This window comes from Somniosus microcephalus, chromosome 6 (assembly GCF_052327205.1).
Source record: "Somniosus microcephalus isolate GS21.2 chromosome 6, FLI_Smic_1.0, whole genome shotgun sequence".
Classification (NCBI taxonomy): Eukaryota; Metazoa; Chordata; class Chondrichthyes; order Squaliformes; family Somniosidae; genus Somniosus; species Somniosus microcephalus.
In genome coordinates, this window is record NC_140992.1 from 69,143,144 (window position 1) to 69,170,539 (window position 27,396).

At 41.8% G+C, this 27,396-nt stretch overlaps 1 protein-coding gene across 1 annotated transcript in view; it reads left to right on the forward strand.

The window, feature by feature from the left end:
* LOC147115796 (transient receptor potential cation channel subfamily V member 5-like) overlaps positions 1-17,966 on the forward strand; it is a 71,940-nt gene extending 53,974 nt beyond the window's left edge. The window contains exons 2-5 of the mRNA XM_085991979.1: positions 948-1,042; positions 13,355-13,477; positions 16,899-17,044; positions 17,946-17,966. Coding sequence (XP_085848105.1) covers positions 948-1,042; positions 13,355-13,477; positions 16,899-17,044; positions 17,946-17,966 — 385 coding nt within the window. The remainder of the gene's footprint in view (positions 1-947; positions 1,043-13,354; positions 13,478-16,898; positions 17,045-17,945) is intronic.
* Positions 17,967-27,396: the final 9,430 nt, after the last annotated feature.

A 27,396-nucleotide genomic window follows, 5' to 3' on the forward strand; every position in this document is an offset into this window, starting at 1 on the left:
ATTAAAATTAATGGTCATAAAATCATGGGCGGAGGGCTGTGCAATTGCCTGATATGTAAAGAAAATGTACTGAAATGAAAGATTGAGGCTCCCACTTCAGAAGGATTTTGACACACAAGAGAGTTTAGAGAACAGCAGTAAGAATTATTTTGGGACTTAGGACTCTATTTTGTGAAGAGTAACTTCCAAGCTAAACATGTTTTTATTGTAGAAAAAAGGATTGAGAAAGAGCATGATCCAGGCTTTTCAAATGCTGAGTTGAATAAATGGTGCAGAGTGTTTAACTCAGTTTGTGATATAGAACTAGAGGGCATGAGTATCAAATTAGTTAACCTCAAGCAACACAACATCAGAAGGAATTCCCTGGAGTAGACTCCAGAAAAAGTAGTTAATATTCTGTCTATTAATGCCTTTAAAAACAAACTGGCTAAAATTCTCCTTCAGTGATGGTGTTGAGGGTCATAATGATAAGCATAGAGAGAGAAGGTTGTATGTTGTGTAGAACTTGATGCTTCCTGAGTTCATAGGATTATAGAAATGTCAGACCAAGGATGACAACAGATCAAGGATGAATAATGTAAGATGTAAGTTTAGATACTATTGAATTCTGTTCAATCTAATCCTTGAGGCTGAAGTGGGAGATGCTTGTTGAATCTTTCTTCAGGAGATGAAATGGTTTTTCGGTAAAATCTATGACAGAATGGATTATTTCTGGTCTGTAGAAGGAAAGGGCTTGATGGGCCAAAGGACCTTTTCTCATTCCATATTTTCTTATGTTCCTAGCAATGGTGAAACCAATTTCACCTTTCTATCCAGAATTAGTTAAAAGTTATTGTTCTACTGATAGCAATCTTGCTATAATATTGTATTTATATTTTAAATTGACATTAAAATTCAACTTAAACTTTTAACTGATGGATTACAAAAGAAATGATTTCACTTTGCAGAACAGAAAGTCCTTTATTCAAAGCTGCAAGACAAAATGATGTTGAAACCTTGAAGAATTTAATACAGGAAAAAAATGTAGACCCTTATGAGAGAGGTGAGTAAAACGTAGCAGCAGGTAGCAATATATTGCATAAAATACTACATGCCTCAAAACTGGCAAACCTTTTGTACTTTAGCAAACTGGAAAATCTGTCAAGGGGCCTAAATTACAGCATCACTACACTATAGCTTGTTCAGTGATGCTGCATATAGGTTTCTGTGTCTACCCTGAGCAGAGAATGTGAATGAAAAAGCCAGACTGCCACCATTGATCCAATATCCCCCACCAAAGAAATCTGCAGCCTCTGATCTGTCTCAAAGCTCCTGTAAATGTAGGATTGAGACAGAATGATGGAATCACTGCAAAATCATGGATAACAATCAAACACTTATGTGATGCCATGATTCCTGTATCTGTAAAGATACAGGAGATAATGTGTGTACTGTGTGTGTGTGAGTGTGAGTGTGTGGAAATAGAGAGAGGCCCCTAGAATTACATTAATAGCCCACTCATTAGTTGTAGTCATTTTAAAACTGGTACACTACAGGCAAGGCATTTGCCTCCCTCACAGTGATGTAACCAGATGCCATCAAATTACCACGTTTCAATGCGTTGGGCCCATTACAGAAGTTGGTATGCCAACTTCAACCATATGTAACTACAGTATTGCTTTACTATTTAAAAATAGAAATGTTTCCATATTTTCTTCATGCATTCTCTGATTTTTGTGGAACAAAGGAATAGTGCAGGGAAAGCAACAATGAAAAATTGCAGTCTGTAGCAAAAGTCTGGTTATGGCCTGGGGCATCACAAACCAATAGTCACTGAGTGCAACCTTTTTCCATCTAGAAAGCATTTGCAGCCTTTTGCCCAGTAGCCTGGAAAAGCCAGTTGAAGCAAATTCCTTTTTTTTATTCCTGTTCTTTGGGATCACTGAGAAGTAGATGTAGACACCTGCATAATTGACCAACGGAACTGGAACTAATGACATAAGATGGGACAAATTGGCTGATACTTCCAGTAGATAAATAGAATGAGACAGCGACAAAGAAAATGGCAACTGTAATCAAGTTTCATTAGTGCAGGCAAGATAGTGCTTATTAATAATAATAATAATAATCATCTCCTTACCTAGACAAGATTGCCTGTGGAATTATTGGTTAGATAGGAATATAAGCCTTCTTCTGAGTCAGTATATTTCCTTACCTTTTCTGCTCCATTTACAATACATGTTGAGGCCATCTTGATCTATTTGTTGTGATTTTGAGTTGCTCATCTCATTTTATTTTATCTGATTTGCTCTCTGTTCAACCAGCCTTCATGTGGCATTAATTGCACCAGTTACTTGCACTGACTCAAAAAAAGGGACAAGTAGCTTGTAAAGCACACATAACACCAACTGTTTACCTCTGGATACATTAGTCAGAAAACTTTCTGCATCTTCAGCATCAGAATAAAACTGTGAGGAAAAAAAACATGTGAAAGTGAGTCTATTTTTGCAGAATTTGTATTTGTATTCTTGTACCAAGGTGAAAGTTTCTTCCCAGGAATGTACACTGCAGTCATGCTGAGCAGGTTTTCAGCCATTTTACAGTAAAGATTACACACAGTCAGTAACAGCAACAGAAAGAGAGCAGGAAATGGCAGCATTTGAATTTAGTCCTTCGGAAAAACCTAATTCCACAAAGCTAAGGGATGCATTAAGTTCATTCAAAGAATTGAATGGTAGAGAAAAGCTTCCTGTTTTTATGAAAAGGATGAGGAGATTCAATTTGCCTACTGATATATGCGATATGGAAATAAGTAAAAGATGTTCTCTTCTCATTTACACTGGCAAAGAGAGACTGATAAACTATATGACTATTGTGAGAAGATGTGAAAGGCATTTCATGGCGTATAAAAATATAATCTTCAAGAGAATAAAAGTTAACTGAGGAAAACAAAAAGGTAAAACCTGTTGAAAGTTTCATCAGAGCCTTATATAGAGGATTGTAAATATGCTGCACTACATAATGAAATGAGTTGTGACTGCATTATAGTTGGCCTATGGCAGAAAGGCCTAAACTCAACCCTGACTTTACATTTCTGAAGGAAATACAACAGACAAGATAAAAAGAAACTGTTAAAAAGCAACGCGTGGTAATTAGAAATCATCCAGATTGAAAAGCAAACACAGAGCAGCTGAAGATACAGAGCAAATCTGAGCAGCTGACAAGTATCCCAGCTAAAATATAATCTGAAGCAAAGCCACAAATGGAGAGAGAAACTCTCTGATAATCTGAAAGCCTGTGACAGGTGTAAATTTTGCTACCACACCCCAGAAATATGAGCTTTGTTCAACACATGTCCAAAGAAGAGGCGTTTCCACCCAGTGCACTAGAAACAAAAAGCCATTTATGCAATTGAACATGTTTATGTATTACAGAGTGAAATACAACAAAAAGAAAGACAGAAGCCCCTGGACAATGAGGCTGCTCCATAATAACATCTCAATTGATTTCAAGTGGACGTGATGGTCAGTCTCTAGAAAAGTTGATAGTTGCTTTGCAAAAACTGTCACAACAGAGGCTGACCAAAACCTTGCATGTGTTCATAATTCCCTGCAATTACATGGCAAATGTATAGGAAAGATACTTGTATAAAGAGAAAGTAGTAGAACAAGAAATTTATATTTTGCAAGACCTCTAACAATTCAAGTCTTCAGACTAATGTCTCGTATATATATACATTAGAAATGAGGAAAGGATGATAAAAAGAAAAACTCTTCAGCATCTGAGCAAGCTCTTGGGAGTACCGGATCAAAGGGAAGCCAAATGCAAAGCTTTTTTCCATCTCTGTTCCCTGGTCTATATGTATTTCAATTCTACTGAGGCTGAAAGAAGAAATTATCAAGATGGAATGGTAGGATGTGATTTCTCAGGTGGAAACGTCCACAAACTTGTTTCTTCTTAGTCCTGAAACCAAGTCACAAAGTCTGAATCTGTGAGATTTGATTAAGCTAAATGCTATGAGAACTATGTACTATCATCAGCAGACCAGATTTCACCTCTGTTGGGAGAAGCAAAAATGGTCTCCAAATAGGATACTAATTCAGAAATTTGGCAAATACCAGTTTCCAGACTGTCAGCTCTACTAATGATATTTATCACACTGGATGGTTTTACTTCAAGACTCTACAGTTCAAGATTTCCTCAACACCATTTTGTTTTCAGATACAACTGTTAAAAGGGTTGGAAGACATTCTATACCAAATTAAATCCTTGTATATGAGGAGATTCAATCAGAGCACAATCAACTCGTGGTGGTCCTTGGGAAGCTCCAACACATAGAGTTGCATTGAATGACAAGTATGGATTTTGAATGACAAGTATGGATTCTGAAAGACAAGGATAAATTCTTAGGACATGTAATAGATTTGTTAAGCGTTCAAGAAGATTTTGAAAATATATGCCCCCACCAATGATTGTTTCTGAGCATCAGTGATTCATAGGTATGATGAGCCAGCTAGGAAAGTTCACAACATATCTAACAGAGCAAGCAAAACCACTCGATGATCAGGTGTGTAAAAACCTGAGGTTGAACTAGTGTTCAACAGCAAATATTTTGCAAGATAAAAATAAAACTGGTACAGGTACTTTATGTCTTGAGAGGGTGGGCACAGTATTCGTAGATGTTTCATCATATGGCCTTGGTGGTGTACTGTTGCAGAAATTGCAGGAAGAACATGGGGGCTTAGTGGATTATGGTCCATGAACATTACAGAAATATGCTACATGAACATCAGAAAGTTTCAGCAAATGTCTAATTCGAAATATTTTCCAGATTAAGACCCGAAAAATGAATTGCTAGCATGAATTTAGAAATTTTGCTTATCCTTCAGGAAGTTCTTGTGTTCAACTTCTCATTTTCGAGAGATGGACTTAATAATGGCTAATACTCTATAACTAGCTTTATTATTGAAAGTGACCAAGACATTTCAGAGCTTTTAGAAAGATGTGGATACTTATGTAATCCTGATTGTCCAGATCTTACCAGCACACAAAAATCACCTATATGAAATAATGTCTCAGTTGCAGTATATAAAGTATATAGCTTGATTCTAGCACACATTAGGGAAGACTGACCAGAAAAAAATAAACTGTACAGCAGATTGAAACCACGGTGGCCTGTGGAAAGTCAATAATCAATGCAAGCTGGATTGCTCTTAAGACGCACCCATCTCGTGATTCCTATGTTGATGCAACCTGAGATTCTAGGGAAAGTACACACCCAACATTAAAGCATTGATAAGAGTAGTGAGCATGCTTGACAGGCCATATGATGGCCCGGCATAAGGAAGCAACTTTAAGTTTATTCAGAACTATCTGAAGTGTTACGAGGAAATGACAAATCCAATCAAGTGCATGACACTATCTGCTGTGCCTGAGCAACCTTGGCAGAAAGTTGGGACAGATCTGTTTGTGTGGAAATTTATGACTTCTCTTTTGGTTATAGAGTACTTCTCCAGCTTCATACTGACAGCATAGCTGACCTACACCATGTCACAAGATATTGTGGAACATTTGAAATCAATATTTGCACATGAATGAATACCAAAAAGGTAATTTCAGATAATGGACTTTAATTTTGAGTTCTGGACTTTGATGCATTTACAAAGTAATAGGATTTATTCGCATTAAAGCAATGTCAACTATCTGAAAAATAATGGTCAAGTGGAGAGAGCAGTGCAGACACATCATCATTCCTCACTGGCAAATAGATAGAGCCCTGCAGAACTATTGAAGGGCAGATAGTTAAGAACAATGCTTCCAGGAAACATCAACCCTGAATGGTCATACCTGGTCAACTTCGGAAAAAAGAAGAAAACCTGAAAAATATGTCAAGTGAAAGACTTCAGTCTACGACATGGAATGAGGACATACCAAAAATGAATATTAAGGATGAAGTCTGCATAATAAATGCAAGAAAAAGAACAATAATATGTGAGGCATCCACATTCCACACCTTGATCATTTGTTGTTGAGATATGGAAAGGTTCAGTGTGGTCAAACAGACATCATCCTGTGCCAGAACTACCAGATACTGATGTGACTAGAGAGTCCTACACAACTACTGCAGGATCTAAAACTCTTTGTAAAGGGTCATAGAGGTCAATTTAGTTTGATAAAATATAGTCAAAGTGCCTGATGGAAATATCCACACATGCTCTGGGAAACAGTGCATCTAAAGGACTGGACTTATCAAAGAGCTAATTTCTGAACACAGGTACAAATAATGTGTGGACTTTGTATCAGCGACATGTGTAAAATATGAGCTGTCTTAGAAATAAGTTTGAAAATGTACTGAATTTGGAATTTTGAAAAGAAGTTTCTGTATATCCCCGCAACTTAAATTAGGAAAAAAAATTATTCTTTCAGATAAAGGAAGTGGAATTTAAGGTTACCTATGTGACAGGGCTATAATAGTATATTATGCTGGTTCAGGGACAGACATAGTAGAGCAGCTCTCTCCTCCAGACAGTTAGGAACAGAGAGGGATGCAGCTAGAAGCTTGAAGTTTGTACATATACCAGCCAATTAATTGCTGCCTCCCTACATTAGCGACCCTGGGACTAACATGATGACCCCAAACTTGAAGACAACTTCATATGTGTCACTTCCTACTGCATGGATCACCATGAAAACAAAATGATGTCACCAGCATGAGAACAAGCAAAGTTCCAAATCTATCCGATTCATTTCTCTGCACCTTCCAATGTTCCTAGGAGCAGACAGTCATGAGGTCTCATGGACCTGTACATTTTATCATTATCATTCACTTGTTTGTTACTCCACATGTCTAAATCTGATTAAAAGAACCTGCAACATTCTTGGGGCATTGGAGCGATTTCTGGAACAAGAAAAGGCTATACCAAAGGGACAGCCTTCACCTGAACTGAAACAGCACCAATGTTCTTGTAGAGACGTTAAATGGAGCAGTGGGGGTGGATTTAAAGCATTTTGATGGGAGTATGGGAAAAGTCTAGATTTGAGACTAGGGAGGGAGAGCAGGATTAATAAAGCTATTGCAAAGGAAGTAGAAGGCTTAGCTGAAATAAATAGTGAGAAAATGCTATCAGAGGAGAAAGGAAAGAGGCTATAAAGTAATGAGAAATAAAAACTAGAATGGGCATGGGATATCAAAAAATTAAATGGGAAAACCAGGAAAAAAAGAACACAGGTCAATTTATGGAGCAGCATTTGGTATGTAGTCAAGGTTGAGTGGTGCATAAAGGATTCAAAACAAAATTGGAGAGTTAGAAGCATTAATAAGAATGGAGGGATATGATATAGCTATAGTAGTCATAACATTTTCAAGAGTCATAGGAAGGGCAAAAAGGGGTGGGGTACCTTAAGGTAGTATCCATATGGATGAGGTTGAGAAATAGAAAGGAAAATGGTATAATTTTTGGTGTGCCAAGAATTACAGACCACCAAACAGTGGAAATGAAATAGAGGGGGAAATCTGCAGACAGTTCAAAGATATGCAAGAAAAACTGGGCAATAATATTATGTGATTGTAACTATCCCGAGAGGTAATGCATGTGGTTAAACTGGGGAATGCTTCTTGGAATACATCAAAGACTGCTTCTTAGATCAGCATGTTTCTAGCCCAACAAGCAATTGTTGATTTAGTTCTGGGAAATATAGTATGGAAAATAACTGATGAGAGTAAAAGAACAATTGGGAAATAGTGACCACAATATAGGATTGATGCAAGAATAGAAAAGGATAACGAAGAGGCAAAGATAATGGTGTTGAATGGGGAAAATACACAGTTCTGTGAGATAAAAAAGGGATCTGGCCCAAATTAACTTGAGAGAAAAGTTAGCAAACAGGTCAACCGATTAGCAGCAGTAAATTTTCAAATATGAGATGCATAGAGTATAATATAAATATATCTCTATAAGGTGAAAGGGGTGCACAAGGTTTAGGATTCCATGGATAAATAGATTAAAACTAAACAGAAACTTAAAAGGGGAGGCATATGAGTTAGGGCTAACAATACTAAAGATAATCATGAGGAATATAGTAAGTGTAGTGGGGAGGTGAAAAGGGAAATTGGAAGGTCGAAAAGGAAATATGAAAAAGACTAAGATAATATAAAAGGAAATAGGACTTCTATAAGCATATAAAAAGTAAAAGAATAGTTAAAAAGAGGGTAGGACTACTCTGGAATGAAGGAGGATGTATAGTTGTGGAGGATAAAGGAATGGCGGTGATATTAATTAAATATTTTGCATTGCTTTTTACAAATGATGGTGTTTAACAACTTTAGAGTTTTTTGAGGAAATGACAGATTAGTAAGATAAAGGGAATGCAGTAGATGTAGTGTGAATGGATTTTCAGAAAGTGTTCAATAAGTTGACTTATAAGAGGCTTGTTAGAAAAAATCAGGTGCATGGTATAGGAGGAAAAGTAACCGAATGGATAGAAACTTGTTTGACAGACAAGAGACAAAGAGTTAGGGTAAGTGGGTGTTGCTCGGAATTGAAGAAAGGTTGGAAGTGGTGTACCCTAGGGGTCAGTCCTGGGTTCATGTTTATTCTCGGCATACATATATTGAACTTGGTTATAGAGAATTCAATCTCAAGATTTGTTGACAACACAAAGGTGGACGTTTGGCAAACAGTGAGGTGGACTTGTGGAATGGATAGACAGATGCAATTTAATGTGGATAAGTGTACAGTAATATATTTTGGGAGAAAAAAACAAGGAGTGGAGTACAGACTAAATGGAATGACAGAAAGGGTGTGGATAGCTAGAGAGACTTAGAGGTTCAGATGTATTGGGCTGGATTTTACCTTAGATCTCGAGGTCGAGGCAGGACTGCTGGTTTGCGGGCTTGCCAGCCAATTAAGGGAAAGCCGGTGTCAGATGACATCAGTGCATGACGCTTCATCTGCCAGTTTTGTTAAAGTGACAGGCACCATCATTTTTTGACAGATGGATTGTCAGTGTTTGACAGCAGCTCAATGCATTTAATTATAGTGTAATTGGTGGGATTGATTTGATTTAATTTTATTTGAATTAATTAAAGGGTAAGTCATGGCAGTACAGCTCGACACCATGGTATGCTCCTCCTGCACTATGTGGGAAATCAGGGACACTTCCTGTGTCCCTGACGACCATGTGTGTGGGAAGTGTATCTAGCTGCAGCTACTGGCAGACCGCATTGTGGCGCTGGAGCTGCGAATGGATACATACTGGAGCATTCGCGATGCTGAGGATGTCATGGATAGCACGTTTAATGAGTTGGTCACACCGCAGGTAAAGGCTACACAGGCAGGAAGGGAATGGGTAACCGCCAGGTAGAGTAGTCGGCGCAGGCAGGTAGTGCAGGGGTCCTTTGTGGCCACCCCCCTCTCAAACAGATATACCGCTTTGGATATTGTTGGGGAGGATGGCTTATCGGGGGAAGGCAGCAGCAGCCAACTTCCTGGCACCATGGGTGGTTCTGCTGCACAGGACGGGAGGAAAAAGAGTGGGAGAGCTATAGTAATAGGGGATTCTATGATAAGGGAAATAGATAGGTGTTTCTGCGGCCGCAAATGAGACTCCAGGATGGTATGTTGCTTCCCTGGTGCAAGGGTCAAGGATGTCTCAGAGTGGCTGCAGAGAATTTTGGAAGGGGAGGGTGAACAGCCAGTTGTCATGGTGCATATAGGTACCAACGATATAGGTAAAAAATGGGATGAGGTCCTAAAAGCTGAATATAGGGAGTTAGGAGGTAAATTAAAAAATAGGACCTCAAAGGCAGTAATCTCAGGATTGCTACCAGTGTCATGTGCTAGTCAGAGTAGAAATAGAAGGCTATTTTGGATGAATATGTGGCTGGAGGAATGGTGCAAGGGGGAGTGATTCAAATTCCTGGGACATTGGAACCGGTTCTGGGGGAGGTGGGACCAGTACAAACTGGATGGTGTACACCTGGGCAGGACCGGGACCGATGTCCTAGGGGGAGTGTTTGCTAGTGCTCTGGGGGAGGGTTTAAACTAAAATGGCAGGGGGTTGGGAACCTGTGCAGGGAGACAGAGGAAAGGGAAACAAGGATAGAAGCAAAAGACAGGCAGGAGAAAAGCAAAGGTGGCAGTCAGAGAAATCAAGTGTTTAAATCAAACATGGCCACAGTAAATAATAATTCTAAAAGGTCCAAGAGTGTTAAAAAAAACAAGCCTGAAGGCTTTGTGTCTTAATGCGAGGAGCATTCGTAATAAGGTGGATGAATTAGCTGCGCAAATAGAGGTAAACGGATATGATATGATTGGGATTACGGAAACATGGCTCCAGGGTGACCAAGGCTGGGAATTCAACATCCAGGGGTATTCAATATTCAGGAAAGACAGGCAAAAAGGAAAAGGAGGTAGCATAGCTGGTTAAAGATGGGATTAACACAATTGTAAGGAAGGATATTAGCTCTGATGATGTGGAATCTGTATGGGTAGAACTGAGAAATACCAAGGGGCAGAAAACGTTAGTGGGAGTGGTATACAGACCCCCAAACAGTAATGCTGAGGTTGGGGATGGCATTAAACAGGAAATTAGATATGCGTGCAATAAGGGCACAGCAGTTATCATGGGTGACTTTAATCTACATATAGATTGGGCCAACCAAATTAGTAACAATACTGTGGAGGAGGAATTCCTGGAGTGTATACGGGATGGTTTTCTGGACCAATATATCGAGGAACCAACTAGAGATCAGGGCATCATAGACTGGGTATTATGTAATGAGAAAGGATTAATTAGCAATCTTGTTATGCGAGGCCACCTGGGGCGGAGCGATCATAATATGATCGAATTCTTCATTAAGATGGAGAGTGAAGTAGTTGACTCAGAGACTAGAGTCCTGAATTTAAATAAAGGAAACTACGATGGTATGAGGCGCGAGTTGGCTAGGATTAATTGGGGAATGTTACTCAAAGGGTTGACGGTGGATAGGCAATGGCAAACATTCAAAGATCGCATGGATGAACTACAGAATTTGTTCATCCCTGTTTGGCATAAAAATAAAACAAAAAGGTGACTCAAACGTGGCTAACAAGGGAAATTAGGGATAGCGTAAGATCCAAAGAGACGACATATAAATTGACCAGTGACCGGATCAGACAAAGTCAACATGGATTTACAAAAGGTAAATCGTGCTTGACTAATCTACTGGAATTTTTTGAGGATGTAACTGGTAGAATAGATAAGGGAGAACCAGTGGATGTGGTGTATTTGAACTTTCAGAAGGCTTTTGATAAGGTCCCGCATAAGAGATTAGCGTGTAAAGTTAAGGCACATGGGATTGGGGGCAAGGTACTGACTTGGATAGAGAACTGGTTGGCAGACAGGAAGCAAAGAGTTGGAATAAACTGGTCTTTTTCCGAATGGCAGGCAGTGACTAGTGGGGTACCGCAGGGATCGGTCCTAGGACCCCAGCTATTCACAATATATATTAATGATCTAGATGAGGGAACTAGATGTAATATCTCCAAGTTTGCAGATGACACAAAGCTGGGTGGGCGTGTGTGCTGTGAGGAGGATGCCAAGAAACTCCAGTATGATTTGGACAGGTTGGGTGAATGTGCAGATGCATGGCAAATGCAATATAATGTGGATAAATGCGAGGTTAGCAACTTTGGTGGCAAAAACAGGAAGGCAGATTATTATCTGAATGGCAATAGATTGGGAGAAGGGGAAGTGCAATGAGACCTGGGTGTCCTTGTGCACCAGTCGCTGAAGGTAAGCATGCAGGTGCAGCAGACGGTTAAGAAGGCAAATGGTATGTTGGCCTTCATAGCGAGAGGATTTGAGTACAGGAGCAAGGATGTCTTGCTGCAGTTGTACAGGGCCTTGGTGAGACCACACCTTGAGTATTGTGTACAGTTTTGGTCGCCTTATCTGAGGAAGGATGTTCTTGCCATGGAGGGAGTGCAGCGAAGATTCACCAGACTGATACCTGGGATGGCAGGAATGACGTATAAGGAGAGATTGGGTCAATTGGGCTTATACTCGCTGGAGTTTAGAAGAATGAGAGGGGATCTCATTGAAACTTATAAAATTCTAACAGGACTAGACAGACTAGATGAAGGAAGGATGTTCCTGATGGCGGGGAGTCCAGAACCAGGGGCCACAGTCTAAAGATAAGGGGTAAGCCAGTTAGGACTGAGATGAGGAGGAATTTCTTCACCCAGAGAGTGGTGAACCTGTGGAATTCTCTACCACAGAAGGCAGTTGAGGCCAATTCATTAAATATATTCAAGAAGGAGTTAGATGTATTTCTTAAGGCTAAAGGGATCAAGGGATATGGGGAGAAGGCAGGGACAGGGTACTGAGTTTGGATGATCAGCCATGATCTCATTGAATGGCGGCGCAAGCTCGAGTGGCTGAATGGCCTACTCCTGCTCCTACCTTTTATGTTTCTATGTTTCACACTACCTCTGCAACTGTCATTTCTACAGTTACAGTACAACAGACCCACAGCTCACGTCAATTACCCTGGCGGGGTTTCCCGACGTCGGGAAGCCAGCAGCAGTAGGCGAAAAATGGGAAAAACCCTCTTAACTGCCTGTTACCTACCTGTTAATTGGCTCTAATCCCCTTCCCGCCGCTAGGAGATGGGTCCCTGCGCGAATCGGGGACCCGCCTCCCGGGAAGATCGTTTGGAGGCGGGTTGGGAGCAGGTTCGGGACCTGCTCCCATTTTTTACCATTTTGCCACCGGTCCTGCCTCCAAACCCGCCCCCTGCGCCCTGGCAAAATACTCCCCCCCCCCCCCCCCCCAGCCCTGAAAGTGCAAGGGCAGGTCGATAAAGTGATAATAAAGGCCAATAGAATTTTGAATGATTGAGGCAGTGACTATTGCATCTTTTAGGGGAAAATTACATAAATATTTGAAGCAGAGTAAGATACCAGACTATGGGGAGAGAGTAGGACAGTGGAATTAGTTTTGGATTACTCTAGCAATGAATTGGCACAGATACGATGGGTTGAATGCCCTCCTTCGGTGCTGTAAACTCTGATGGTTCAAACACCACATTGTCCATGTTAGACCTGATAGTGCAGAACTGTAAAAGGAACAGACTTGATGGCACAAATGACCTTTACTTGCCAATGCTTTTATATGTTCTTATGTGGTTGAAGAGACTTGCAGATCTGTTATTATTCACTATATTACTGGGGGGGGGGGGATAATAGAGAGCAAACAGTTATAGAGATATGATTATTCATACAACAGGAAACTGAAATTGGGCTTTTCCAGAGATTGGACTAGATATTTTTCCTGTTTTACACTAAGGTGGATGTATATCTATGCTTTTAAATTTTGCTTTGTTATATTATAGGTGCTGTTGGAGAAACTGTGTTGCATGTTGCAGCATTATATAACAGTAAGGAAGCTGCAATTATATTGCTCAATGCCTTCCCATTCTTAATTGATGAACCAATTGACTGTGAGATGTACAAGGGTGAGTTGTTGTAATCTTTGATTAACATATTTAAAAGATATGCCCATCCTTCAGAAAGTCACTTTTAAAATATATACTTTGGTTTTATTTCATTTCAAATATTCTTCTTTATTACAAGTTCAACTTTGCCAGTGCATACTCATCTAATATCAGGTACAATAATAGAAATAGCAGCAAGCATATCATGTAAGTGTTGTCAGGGGAAATGGGCCATGCAGATGCACCATGCAGATTCTGGATGAAGTTTTAACTGATGGCCCTGGGAAAAAAGCTCTTCCACTTGTCACTCTTACAAAGAAAGGTCACTTTTTTTTCTTCTTCCTCTGTCCTCCCCAACCAGTCTGACTTCCTGTTCCTCTCTCAGGTTCTGAAACATGTAATCACTATCCAACTTTGTGCCTACCACGTCATGTTTGAATCCCTTCAATCTGGTTTTCATTTGCTCACAGCACAAGAGCAACCAGTAAAAGTTACCGATGATATGTCTGATTGTGACTGTGGGTCATTTTCTCATTTCATCCTCCTTGACCTCTCTGTGGCATTTAACATTGTTGACCACACCATCATCTCCAGCATTTCACCTCTGTTGTTCCATTCCTATTTATCCCTTTACCTTAGTCACTTTGCCTCTGATTCCTTCCCTCTTCCTGCATGTCCACTCAAGCTCTAATTGTGCGAAACCTTGGTGTCCTGCTTGACCCTAAGTTTAGCTTCAAGCCCCACATCCGGTCGATTGGCAAGACCTTCATGCCATTGTTATGTTCAGAGTTGACGTTTCCAATCTCCTCCTCACTGGCCTCCCAAAGTCTACCCTACATGGATTCCAACTTATCCAGAATGCTACCACCCTCATCCTATCCAACACAATGTCCTGTTCATCTATCATCTCTATTTTTTCATTGGCTACCCATCTCGTAGTGCATTGATTTCAAGATCCTCATGCTCATCTGCAAATCCCTCTATGGCCTTGCACTTCCCTGCATAAGTAATCTCCTCCTGTCCTATATACAGGAAACTTTGTGCTATCCGGCACCGACGGGACCGAGCTGTTGCCGTTCCCTCAAAACTGCTGGACACACCAGCATTAATGTTGAAGCATACGGAGCTTTTCATCTCCGTATCTGACAACAAACATTGTTGCTTAGCAACAGCTTCTAAACAGTCGGCCCGTACCTTGGAAGCGTCTCTCTGAAGCTGTTGCTAAGCTACAGAGACTTTGCAGAGCCTGACTGTTGGAAAAAAAAGCCACGAGAAGAAAAAAAACCTAACAAAATGGCTCCTGATTTTTGCCGGTGGCTCAAGCTTGCCGGACATTTAGCCTCCGGATAACACAAAGTTTCCTCCACATAGCCCCTGCTCTTCTATTTCTGATCAACTGTGTGCTTTCCCTTCCTTCTGCTCTACTATCTGTGGCATGGCCTTCTCCCCACACTCTGGAACTCTCTCCAAAATTCCTTTGCCTGACTTCATCCATCCCCACCTTCAAAAGCTCCTTAAGGCCTGCCTCTTCGACCATGCCTTCAGTCACCTCCCAGAATTTCCTTCTTTTCCTACTTGAGTCCCAAACTATGAAACACCTTGGGACGTTTTGCTATACTAAAGTTGCTATATAAATGTATCTTCTTGTTGGTATCAGAAAAGGATGTCAGTACTTGGGGGTGAAACACTTTCCTATATCAGCATCAAGTACTCCCAGGGTGGGTATAACACAGCCATCTGCAGAGTAAAATTTCCTAAACTCTGTGCCTCAGTTCTAGTGTTAGGAGAGCACCTCTATAGTACCAGTGTGTCATTTCAAATTCCAATGGCAACACTCCTTGTGCTATTTCTGACTGAGATTACCAATTCAGTATTAATTAGTGCGGAATTAGGGACAGCTTTGTGCTGTGTCATCAGTATTATAAGAAACTAGGTTGCCCTATCCAAATATATTTTCATATAGACCCTAATAGCCAATAGAGAGTGAAAACTTGTATTCCATCAGTTTGGGCTAAGTTTAAGCCCAGATCAGAGCAATGAAAGAACAACGTGGTACAGGTATTACCACCCAGATAATGAACAGAAATTAATATCATGAAAGTGTGACTTTAGATATGGAGATTGTACATAAGCAGCATGGTTTTCATAAAATAACCCATATTAAGGCCAATAAATGAATGAATGATTATTATTTCTTTAATAATTTCTCTAGATATATTTGTATAGTAAGTAAATGAAGGATTTATTAAAGACTTACCTTTGCCTTTTTTTATTGAGGTGTATATCTTTACTTTGATTTCTGGGTCATGAGCAGGCTGAGTAATGAAAACCATGTTGATATTTTTAGACCAAACAATTGGCTCCCCTTTTCAGGCATGTGCATTTTTAGCAAGTAGTCTGTATCAATGTCTTGAAGACTTCCTGCTTCTTGTGACTATTTCAAAGCTCTTGCTACAATGAACACATAGAACTACTTCATAGAATCATAGAATGCTTACAGCACGGAAGAAGACCATTCGGCCCATCAAGCCCATGTCGCTCTCTGCAAGAGCACTTCAGCTAGTCCCACTCCCCCACCCTTTCCCCGTAGCCCTGCTAATTTTTTTCCTTCAGGTATTTATCCAACTCCCTTTTGAAAGTTGTGAGTGAGTCTGCCTCCACCACCCTTTCAGGCAGTGCATTCCAGATTCTAACCACTCGCTGAGCAAAAAAGTTTTTCCTCATGTCGCCTTTGGCTCTGCTGCCAATCACCTTAAATCTGTGTCCTTTGGTTCTCGACCCTTCCGCCAATGGGAACAGTTTCTCTCTATCTACTCTGTCCAGACCCCTCATGATTTTGAACACCTCTATCAAATCTCTCAATCTTCTCTGCTCTAAGGAGAACAACTCCAGCTTCTCCAGTTTATCCATGTAACTGAAGTCCTTCATCAATGGAATCATTCTCGTAAATCTTTTCTAAGGCCTTCACATCACAATACTCCAGTTGAGGCAGAACCAGTGTTTTATACAGGTTCACCATAATTTCCACGCTTTTGTACTTTATACCTCTATTCATGAAGCCCAGGATCCCATAAGCTTTTTTAACTGTTTTCTCAACCTGCTCTGCCACCTCGAGTTGTGCACATATGCCCCTCGATCTCTCTGTTCATGCACCCCCCTTTAGGATTGTACCCTTTAGTTTATATTTATTAGCATTTTTTCTACCAAAATGTATCACTTTGCACTTTTCTGCGTTAAATTCCTTGGTAATGTAATATTAGATTAACGTAATTGTATCTACTGCAGAAAGGCATTCACATTATCTATTTAATTGTTTCTTTTGAAATTATTAATTCAAGCAGTGAAAATCACAGATCAAGTAAGTTGAATAAAGCACTTGCATATGCTATTACATAACGAGCTTTAATTTGCAATAATACTAGAATAGCTGATCTGTCTCCAGGTGAAACTGCACTGCACATTGCAGTGGTGAATCAGAATGTGGACCTTATTAAGGAGCTGCTGGCACTAAATGCAGATATAAAACATTCTCGTGCTGTAGGGACGTTTTTCACACCAGGAAAAGATTGTCGATGTTATTATGGTACGGTAAGATTTCTTAAATGTATTTATAATAAAGCAGTGTTCTGTGTTGGTTTTGTTGTTTTGAGCAATGTATATTACCACACTTAATTGATGGTATGGTGGTACAGATTTGATTTCCATTAAGGTGGTGGTCGTAGGTGCTACAATTGGTCTCAGTATCCTCAGTTTAAGGGAGGCAATAAATCAACAGGATTCTAATTGCTACACAGTGATTCCTACTAGAAAGGGAGTGTCTGTGAATGTTGAGTGAGAACATGATGAGGCTTGGCTGTGATGTCCCTCACAATCAAATAACCTGCTGAGTGTAACTGTCAAAGTTCACAACTGAATAGTTGCCACATCAGAGAGAGACTGGAGGAGTGCTGGTGTTTGTGAAAATGTATATCTGTGTGTAATGTAAGTGTACTGCTTTCAGAATAGAAGGAGAGGAAATTGAGAGAAGGGGGGGAAGAAAAGTTTTATGTTGTGTCTTTTCCTCATGTCATGTGTCCGTGATCATCATTCCTTCCCAGAAACTATTTTGTCTCAGTGGGGTTGATATTGACTTTGTGCAATAGTGTAAAACATTGACATCAATGGAAATAAAAATTGAGAGAGATGTAAAACGGGCTGCCGATTCGCTATCATCCATTTTACACTACTGCACAATCAAAATCTTCCCCAGTCTCTTGGAAGTAGTGTTTTGACACTCATTATTATCTTTATTTTAGTGATTTTATATTGGTAAAACATAAAGTCAGTGATGAGAAAGACCATTGAAACTCATCCCTATTGTACCCTAACTTTCTCAATTTAGCATCTGACTGGATTGGACTAAACCTAATGTTTTTATTCCTATTAACCTGCCATATTGTTCTAAATGTTTACCTTGGAGTAAAGACATTTTTTTCAATATCTGTTTTAGATCTACTCAAAAGTAACTTAAATGTATATCCGCTTGTCATATTGATTGGTTTAATTTGAAGTAATATTCTGGGTTTGCCTTATCTGTACCATTTAATATTCTAGAAGTCTCAATGAGTTCGCCCTTTAACAATCTCCTTAATTTTTGTTTTGGATTTGTAATGGAGCTATTGTTTCAGTCCCACTGCAGATCTTTGTGACATGCTGTGTTCTCCTATTCCCAATAACCTCCTCCAACCAGATTTGGATGGAGAGTTAGCTATATTTTTATGCAAACAAAAGCAGTTTATTTAAACACATGAAACATGTTATTCATTTAATTCACAGAATAGGCTTTACATGCCACACTGCCAACAAGTCATGGGTTTACAATGAAACCCATATCTTAAAGGTACAGTAGTCTTTAACGTGGGTTTAAGAATCATAGAATGGTACAGCATAGAGGAGGCCATTTGGCCCATGGTGCTTACGTCGGATCTTTGAAAGAGTTATCCAATTAGTCCCACTCCCCTGCTCGTTCCTCATAAGCCTGCAATTTTTTCCTTTTCAAGTATTTATCCAATTCACTTTTGAAAGTTATTATCAAATCTGCTTCCACCATCCTTTCAGGCAATGCATTCTAGATCACAACAACTCGCTGTGCAAAAAAAAATTCTCCTCATCTCCCCTCTGGTTCGTTTGCCAATTACCTTAAATCTGTGTCCTCTGGTTACTGACAGTTTCTCCATATTTACTCCATCAAAACGCTTCAAGATTTTGAACACCTCTATCCAAATATCCCCTTAACTCTCCTGCTCTAAGGAGAACAACCCCAGTTTCTCTAGTTTCTCCACATAACTGAAGTCTTTCATCCCTGGTACCATTCTAGTAAATCTCCTCTACACTGTCTCTAAGGCCTTAACATGCTTTCTAAAGTGTGGTGCCCAGAATTGAACACAGTACTCCAGCTGAGGCCTAAACAGTGTTTTATATATGGTTTAGCATAACTTCCTTGCTTTTGTACTCCATACCTCTATTTATAAAGCCATGGATCTCAAATGCCTTTTTAACAGCCTTCTCAACTTGTCCTGCCACCTTCAAGACTTGTTTACATACACCCCCTTTAAAATTATACCATTTAGTTTATATTACCTCTCCGCATTCATCCGACCAAAATGAGTTCCTTCACACTGCGTTAAATTTTATCCACCATGTGTCTGGCAATTTCACCAGTCTGTCTATGTCCTCCTGAAGTCTGTTACTATCCTCCTCACTGTTTACTACATTTCCGAGTTTCGTGTCATCTTCAAACTTTGAAATTATGCCCTGTATACTCAAGTCCAGGTCATTAATAATATATATATAAAAAATAGCAGTGGTCCCAATACTGACCCCTGGGGGACACCACTGTATACTTCCCTCCAGTATGTAAAATAACCGTTCACCACTACTGTTTGCTTTCAGTCCCTTAGCCAATTTCATAACCACACAGCCACTGCCCCTTTAATCCCATAGGCTTCAATTTTGCTAACAAGTCTATTATGTGATACTTCATCAAACGCCTTTTGAAAGTCCATATGCACAACATCAACCGTACCATCCTCATCCACCCTCTCAGTTACTTCATAAAATAACTCAATCAAGTTAGTCAAACATGATTTAACAAACCTTTAACAAATCTGTGCTGGCTTTCATTTATTAATCTAATATTTTTCTAAGTGCCAGTTAATTTTGTCCCAGATTAATGTCTCTAAAAGTTTCCCCACCACCAAAGTTAGGCTGGCTGCCTGTAGTTGCCGGGTTATCCCTCTCCGCTTTTTCGAACAGGGGTGCAACATTTGCAATCCTCCACTCCTCTGGCACCATGGCCATATCTAAGGAGGATTGGCAGATTATGGTCAGAGCCTCCGCAATTTCCACCCTTACTTCCCTCAGCAACCTAGGATGCATCCCATCCAGACCAGGTGACTTTTCTACTTTGAGTGCTGCCAACCTTTTAAGTACCTCCTCTATATCTATTTTTAGCCTACCCAATTTCTCTACTATCTCCTCCCTTACTGTAACATTGGCAGCATCCTCTTCCTTAGTGAAGACCCTAAGCTCTGGAACTCCCTCCCTAAACCTCTCCGCCTCATTACCAGTCTTTCCTCCTTTAAGACGCTCCTTAAAACCTACCTCTTTGACCAATCTGCCGTAACATCTCCTTAAATAAAAACAGAAAATGCTGCAGATACTCAGCAGGTCAGGCAGCATCTGTGAAGAGAGAAACAGAGTTACCGTTTCAGGTCAATGACCTTTCGTCAGAACGGTCATCAAAAGGTCATCGACCTGAAACGTTAACTCTGTTTCTCTCTTCACAGATGCTGCCTGACCTGCTAAGTATCTCCAGCATTTTCTGTTTTTATTTCAGATTTCCAGCATCTGCAGTATTTTCTTTTTGTAACATCTCCTTATGCGGTTTGGTGCCAAATTATGTTTGATAATGCTCCTGTGATGCGCTTTGGGACGTTTTACTACGTTAAAGGCACTATATTAATACAAGCTGTTGTTGTTGTTGAAGGTAGATGCAAAGTGTTCATTTAGTACCTCAGCCATGCTCTCTCCCTCCACAAGACCATCTCCTTTTTGGTCTCTAATCAGCCCTGCCCTTCCTTTGACTACCCCTTTGCCATTTATATGTTTATAAAATACTTCTGGGTTCCCTTTTATGTTACCCGTTAATCTATTATACGCTCTCTTTGCCCCTCTTATTTCCTTTTTCAGTTCTCCCCTGTACTTTTTATATTCAGCTTGGTTCTCTACTGAATTATGAACCCAACATTTATCATTAGCCTCCTTTTCCTGTTTCATTTTAATCTCTATATCTTTTGTCATCCAGGGAGCTCTAGCTTTGGATGCCCTTCCTTCCCCCTCGTGGAAATGTGTCTAGTCTGTACCCGAACTATCTCCTCTTTGAAGGCCTCCCATTGCTCATTTACTCTTTTACCTTCCAAGCTTTGATTCCAATTCACCTGGGCCAAATCCCTTTTCAACTCACTGAAATTAGCCCTCCTCCAGTTGAGTATTTTCACTTTTGATTTTTCGTGTCCTTTTCCATAACTACTCTAAACCTAATGATATTGTGATCACTATTTCCCTAATGCTCTCCCACTGAAATATGCTCCACTTGCCCTACTTCATGCCCCAGAACTAGATCCAGCACTGCCTCTTTCCTCGTTGGGCTGGAAACTGTAAAGTCTGTGGGTTGTGCAGTTAATAAATACACAGACTTCAGAAGTAACAAACAAACAGGTCTTTACTATTCGAAGGTCCGGGCGAATCTGCCCCAGAATCCTGCTACAACACTTATATACTGGTGTGGTCACTATCGGTATTACAGTATACAGAAGCCAAACAAATAGTACCACACCTAAAGTAGTTCCCTTAAAGGTGAACGGTTACATTCAATAGTTCCCTTAAAGGTAGACGGGTACATACACTACAATCCTCCCTTTTTAGCTTATTACTTAGAGTCCCCGTTAAACATACATATCTTCAACTTCCTATAAAACAAATTACAGCTATAATCTCGGTGGAGTCAATGTCATATAAAACAATTTACAAATATAATCTCGGTGGAAACAGTTCACAGGTTCCGTCTCTGCGGAAACAGTTCATAGATTCAGTCTCTGATCTTGACTCGTTCCGAACAACATTTCTTTGGGGTAGCCGGTTCACCTGGCTAGCGTGACTCCTCCATAGCCTTTTTCTTGACGTAGCAGCTTGAACTTTCGTCCTGTTGAACCAGCAGTGCGGACTTTGACAACCAACTGGCTGTCTTGACATTTACCAGTTTTTCAACTAATTTAGCTCCTTTCGTAATGTCCCGCCTGGAATGGTAGAAGTGCTAATATTTTAGACAGTTATTATCTTCTGCTTCTTCTTTTTCTTTTCTGCCTTTTTGAAACTCTCGGAGCTCCTTTCTCGGCTGCCAGCTGTAGCGCCACCAACTCTCTATGTTCCTTAGACCTTAAGTGCTTCATCCGGATTTCAGCACTTTGAGAGTTTTCATCACAAGCTGGGCAGACCACATCCTCATAATATTCAGTGTCACTCAACAGGTCATGGTAATATTCAGGTTCGTCCTGAGTTAGGCCAGCGAGAGAGACTTCTTCTTCCTCCTCACCCGTCTGGACGTTAGCTGACGGTGGTTCCTTCCCTAAACATCTTTCTTGAAAAGCCTTCTTCATGCATTCATATTCATCCCGCTCTTCCTGGGTTATCTGCCATTCCTTCACGACGGACCTCATTTGTGAGTTCAATACCTTCCTTTCCACCGGTAATTGCGTTATCAGGCTATTTAACCCTTCTACTGAAGTAACGGTTTCCACCTTCTTCTGTTCACCTTGACGTGATTCAACGTACTTTTGGCATCCTTGTAAAATTTGTGTTGCCACCTCAGCTATCTCCGTGACTTTTGAGAGCTCCGAACTCGTTCCCCCTGAAGATTGAAGCTCGTGTTCAGATTGTTCCCCTTGTAGAGTCTTGTCCTTCAGCATATGAAGGAGTTGGCCGACCGTTAACTCTTCCCTGGGAACACGGTGGATCAGAGTCTTCTCCATTTCATCCACCTCTTTCTCCAATACTTCCACCTTAGGTTCCTCTTGAACTTTGGCTTTCAGCGCTCGGAAAAGTTGCGCCCTGATGCTCTCTAGTTCATGTTCAGGGACCATTCTTACAGTGTCCTGTTCTTCCACTGCAAGGATTCCCAGTTGAATCTGTTCTTCAAGTTGTTGAACCTCAGACATTGCCGCCTCATATTTGTCTTGGGTGTCCTTCAATGTTTTTATAAGTTCTTGGACATCCTGTCTTTCATGCTCTGCCATGATTTTCACCTCTAATTGCTCATCTATGGATGGAGCTTCTATCGATGAGTCTGTCTTGGCCTTGAGCTCATCAAGAATTTCCTGCAGCCTTTGGACTTCTTGCTCATGTTCAACCTTTAGTTGTTCATATGCTTCTACTGAAACTAGCTTTTCGGAGGCTGCCGAGTTAACCCCCATCTGAATTGTAGCCTGGGCCTGTTCATACTGTTCTTTCAACTTCTCACTCTGCTTGTAAGGAGTCGTAAAGAAGAACTGGAATAAAATCCTGGCTCCCTGAAGATTCCTCTTCCTTTGGTTCATTCTGTAAATATTCTAGTTCCTGAACAGCATCAGGGGAATGTGATTGGTATTTGACCACGATGGCTCTATGGTCGCTCTCTGCTTGAGCTAGCTGTCTCTGTAGTCTTTCCAGGTTTCCCCATTCGGTGTCCCAGAACTTTTCCATATTTTTCATCTCCTGTACGAGACGATCACTCAACTGTTCTAATTGTTGTCGTACTTTGACATAAGTTTGCGTCCGAGCTCGGTGTTCTTCCGTCATGGATGAATCCTTTGCTTGAACAGGCTCAGACTTCTCTGTCAACCTGGAGTTCTGCTCTGCAGCTTTATTCTTCTTGGTACCATAAGTCCTTCTGCCTGTCTTCGTTTTCGACTTGGTCTTATCATCATCCATTTCAGAATCTGAGCTAATAGCTTGCACCGAGTCCTCCCTCATTATGGCTTTTAGGTAATGCCATTCCATGTCTATTTTCTTAATCCACTCCCGTCCTAGAAGTGGTGGTCCTCCCTCAGGTAATACGTACAAGCTCATCCTTGGGTGTTCTTTACCCCTATCTCTCACCTTGACTCTTATTTTCCCCACGGGGTATACGTTATGCCCCGTGTATGTCTGTAATACGAACTTGGTATTTCTTAAAGGTATGTGAGAGAATAGCCGGTGGTAGTCCCTTCGGTTGATGACTGATAGAGCTGATCCAGTGTCCAGCTCCATTCTTTTGGACTCCAGCTATTTTTAGTATGACCCAGATGGCCTGTAGATCCGTTTCTTTACCCACATTGTGGATTCTCAGACTACCCAGCTCCTGATTGTTTGGGTCTGAGTCTGAATTCTGTTCGTCTGAACTCTTCTCAGCCACCTTGTGTACCTTGTTGTACTTTTCTGGTGGTGGCTTCCTTTGATTATTGATCTTTTTCCCGGACCGGCATACCTTCGCGATGTGACCCAGTTTGCCACATTTCCTACACTCTTGGTTCTTAAACCAGCATTGATTCTGGTCATGCGTTGTCTTCCCACAACAGTAGCATTTTGTTGTGCTTGAAGTAATTTGGTCCACCCCGAGTGCCGCCGCCTTTAGTTGCATTTCCGCCGTTCCTTTCGCTGCGGCTTCGTGCGATGCAGCTATAAGGACAGCCCTGTCCAGTGTGAGGTCATTCTCTTCCAGTAGTCGCTTCTGCGTCCCTTCTTTGGACAATCCGCATACGAACTTGTCCCGCAGCGCTTCTGTCAGATTCCCTCCGAACTGGCAGTATTTCGCTAGCCTACGCAGTTCGACCAAGTATTCCGCATTGCTTTCGTCTTTCTTCTGCGTTCTTGCGTAGAATTTGAATCGTTCAGCCAGCATCAGCGGTGTGGGGTTCAAGTGGTCCTTCAGCACAGCCACAATCTCTTCGAAGGTCTGATCCGCTGGTTTATTTGGTGCTATTAGATGCTTCAAGAGCCCGTATGTTTTTGCCCCCATCGAGTTTAGCAATGTTATCGCCTTGTCGTCTTCCTCTATTTTGTTGGCTTCGCAATAGATCTCTATGCGTTCCACGTACGTGGCCCAGTCTTCTATTTCAGAATTAAAGTCGTTAATATTCCCTCGCTTAGGCATCTTTCTTCCCTTGGGAGCAGCACCAGTATTTCTTATTTATTTATTTGTTTCGAAGATGGCGGTTTTCCCGCGAAATCGGCGGTTTCCCGCTCTTTCCTTCTCTCCCCGCCCACTTCAATGGCGGTATGTCAATCAAGATGGCGGTTTTCCCGCAAAAATGGCAGTTTCCCGCTCTTCCTTTCTCGCCCCGCCCACTTCAATGGCGGTTTCCCGCTTCTGGCGTCTTCTCCGCCTAATGGCGGCTTCCCGCGTTTCTTCCTGGTGGAAGGGGTACGCTTCCCCCTCAGTGGACAGGTTCAGCCGCTGGCTGGCTACCGCACAGCTCCCCTTACTCGGCTATGTCTTTTCCTCCCGCCCGCACGGCTCTACCGGCACTGGGTACACCCCGTTAGCGGAGGACAGTTCAGCCGCTGGACTGGCTCTCGCGCAGTCTCTCTCTCCGTACCCGGCTCTGTCTCTCTCACCCGCACGTTCGATGCTACCGGCCCTGGGTACCCCGTTGGTGGAGAACAGCTCACCGCTGGCCTGGCTCTCGCGCAGTCTCTCACCCCGTTTTCGGCTGTGTCTCTCACCCACTCCCGCACGTTCGGTTTTGCCGGCTCTGAGTACCCCGTTGGTGGAGAACAGCTCAGCCGCTGGACCGGCTCCTCGCAGTCTCTCCGCACCCGGCTCTCACCCGCACGGTTCCCGTTCGCCTCCCCAGCCCTCTCGCAGACCGGTGTTTCCCTCCCCGGCTGCGGCTGGGTTTCTCTTCCCGCGCCTACTCGCAGGCTCAGCGCTTCGTGGCTGCGGTCGCTGCCCCGATTGTCCCGCCGATCGCGGTCCGGCTGTCACCCGACGCCGTTGGACCCGACTTTTGGCCGGCACAGCTCCCCCTCGACCGAGGTCGAGTGCTCTGCCCTTATCCTCCGGATGCTTCTACACCTTCCCCTACTCACAGTCTCTTCAGCCGCCTTGTTTCTTGCTGGTCGGCTCACTCCGCACCGTGGCAGAAGGGTAGTCAGTGCCTGTTGCTGATACAGCTTTTGTTGTTAGTCTTCCTGCTTTCTGTTGTTGCAGCCTCGTGTTTTCTTTTGGTAGCACGACGAGGGCGGTTGTCTCTCTTCGACGCTCTTCGTTGCTTATGGTAATCTTGCCGCAGGGTACGATCGGACTCGTCGCCACTGTAAAGTCTGTGGGTTGTGCAGTTAATAAATACACAGACTTCAGAAGTAACAAACAAACAGGTCTTTACTATTCGAAGGTCCGGGCGAATCTGCCCCAGAATCCTGCTACAACACTTATATACTGGTGTGGTCACTATCGGTATTACAGTATACAGAAGCCAAACAAATAGTGCCACACCTAAAGTAGTTCCCTTAAAGGTGAACGGTTACATTCAATAGTTCCCTTAAAGGTAGACGGGTACATACACTACAGAAACATACTGATCAAGAAAGTTCTCATACACATTTCAGGAATCCCTCCCCCTCTTTGCCCTTATTTTCTCTTATTTTCCCAGACTATATTAGGATAATTGAAGTCCCCCATTATCGGTACTCTGAAGTTCTTGCACCTTTCTGCAATTTGCCTTCAAATTTGCTCCTCTATCTCTTTCCCACTATTTGGTGGCCTATACTATACACCCAGCAGCTTAGTAGCTCCTCTAATGCTCCTTAATTCTAACCAAATAGATTCTGCCTTTGAATCCTCAAGTACATCATCCCTTTCTAGTGCTGTTGCAATATCTTTGATCAATACTGTTAACCCGCTCCTTTTTTTCTTCCCTATCTTTCCTGAATACATTGTAGCTGGGAATATGAAAGGCTCATTCCTCCCCTTGTTTGAGGTAGGTCTCCATTATTACCACTATATCAGAATCCCCTGTGGCTACTTGTGCTTGCAGCTCACCAACCTTATTTACCACGCTCTGGGAAATTACGCACATATACTCTAAACCCATCCTATTTGTGAACTACTCTTTATGTTAATGCTAATTGTCTCTCCCAGTCCTCTGTGCACCTTGTATCTCCTCTCGAATGCTTCATCCTGGTGCCCCACCCCTGCCAATTTAGTTTAAACCCTCCCCACAGCACCAGTTAACCTCCCTGCGAGGACATTGGTCCCAACCCTGTTGAGGTGCAACCCATCCATCTTGTACAGGTCTCTCCCTCCCCTAGGACTGGTCCCAATGCCCCAAGAATCTGAAGCCCTCTCTCCTGGACCATTTCTGCAGCCACGCATTAACCTGTCTTATCTTACTGCTCCGATACTCACTTGCACGTGGCACTGGGAGTAATCAAGAGATTACTACCTTTGAGGTCCTGCTCTTTAATTCCTCCCTAACTCCTGAAACTCTGTCTGTAGGACCCCAACCTTGCCGACCTATGTCATTGGTTCCAACGTGGACAATGACTTCTGGCTGTTCCCCCTGGAAATTGTTTCAACAGTTTCTAAAAGAAAGACTTTGTTGCTTTCCTTTACTCATTACATTTATAGCTGTAGATTTGCTGATTTTTAAAAATTAAAATAAAGGTAGCAGTAGTTCTACAGAAGCTGGTACTGTTGTTGCTAGAATGTCTGTCCTACTCCCCTGTGAAAAGTCTGGACGATATTCAGAAATCAGGCTTGATGAAGCAAGAATGGCAACAAAATGCTTCTTTTTAAAGATCAGTGGCTATTGCCCCACAACTCAGACAGCAGGCTACACCTAGTGTCAGAAATCATTTTTCTCTCGGGTACAATCAAAGCCCAT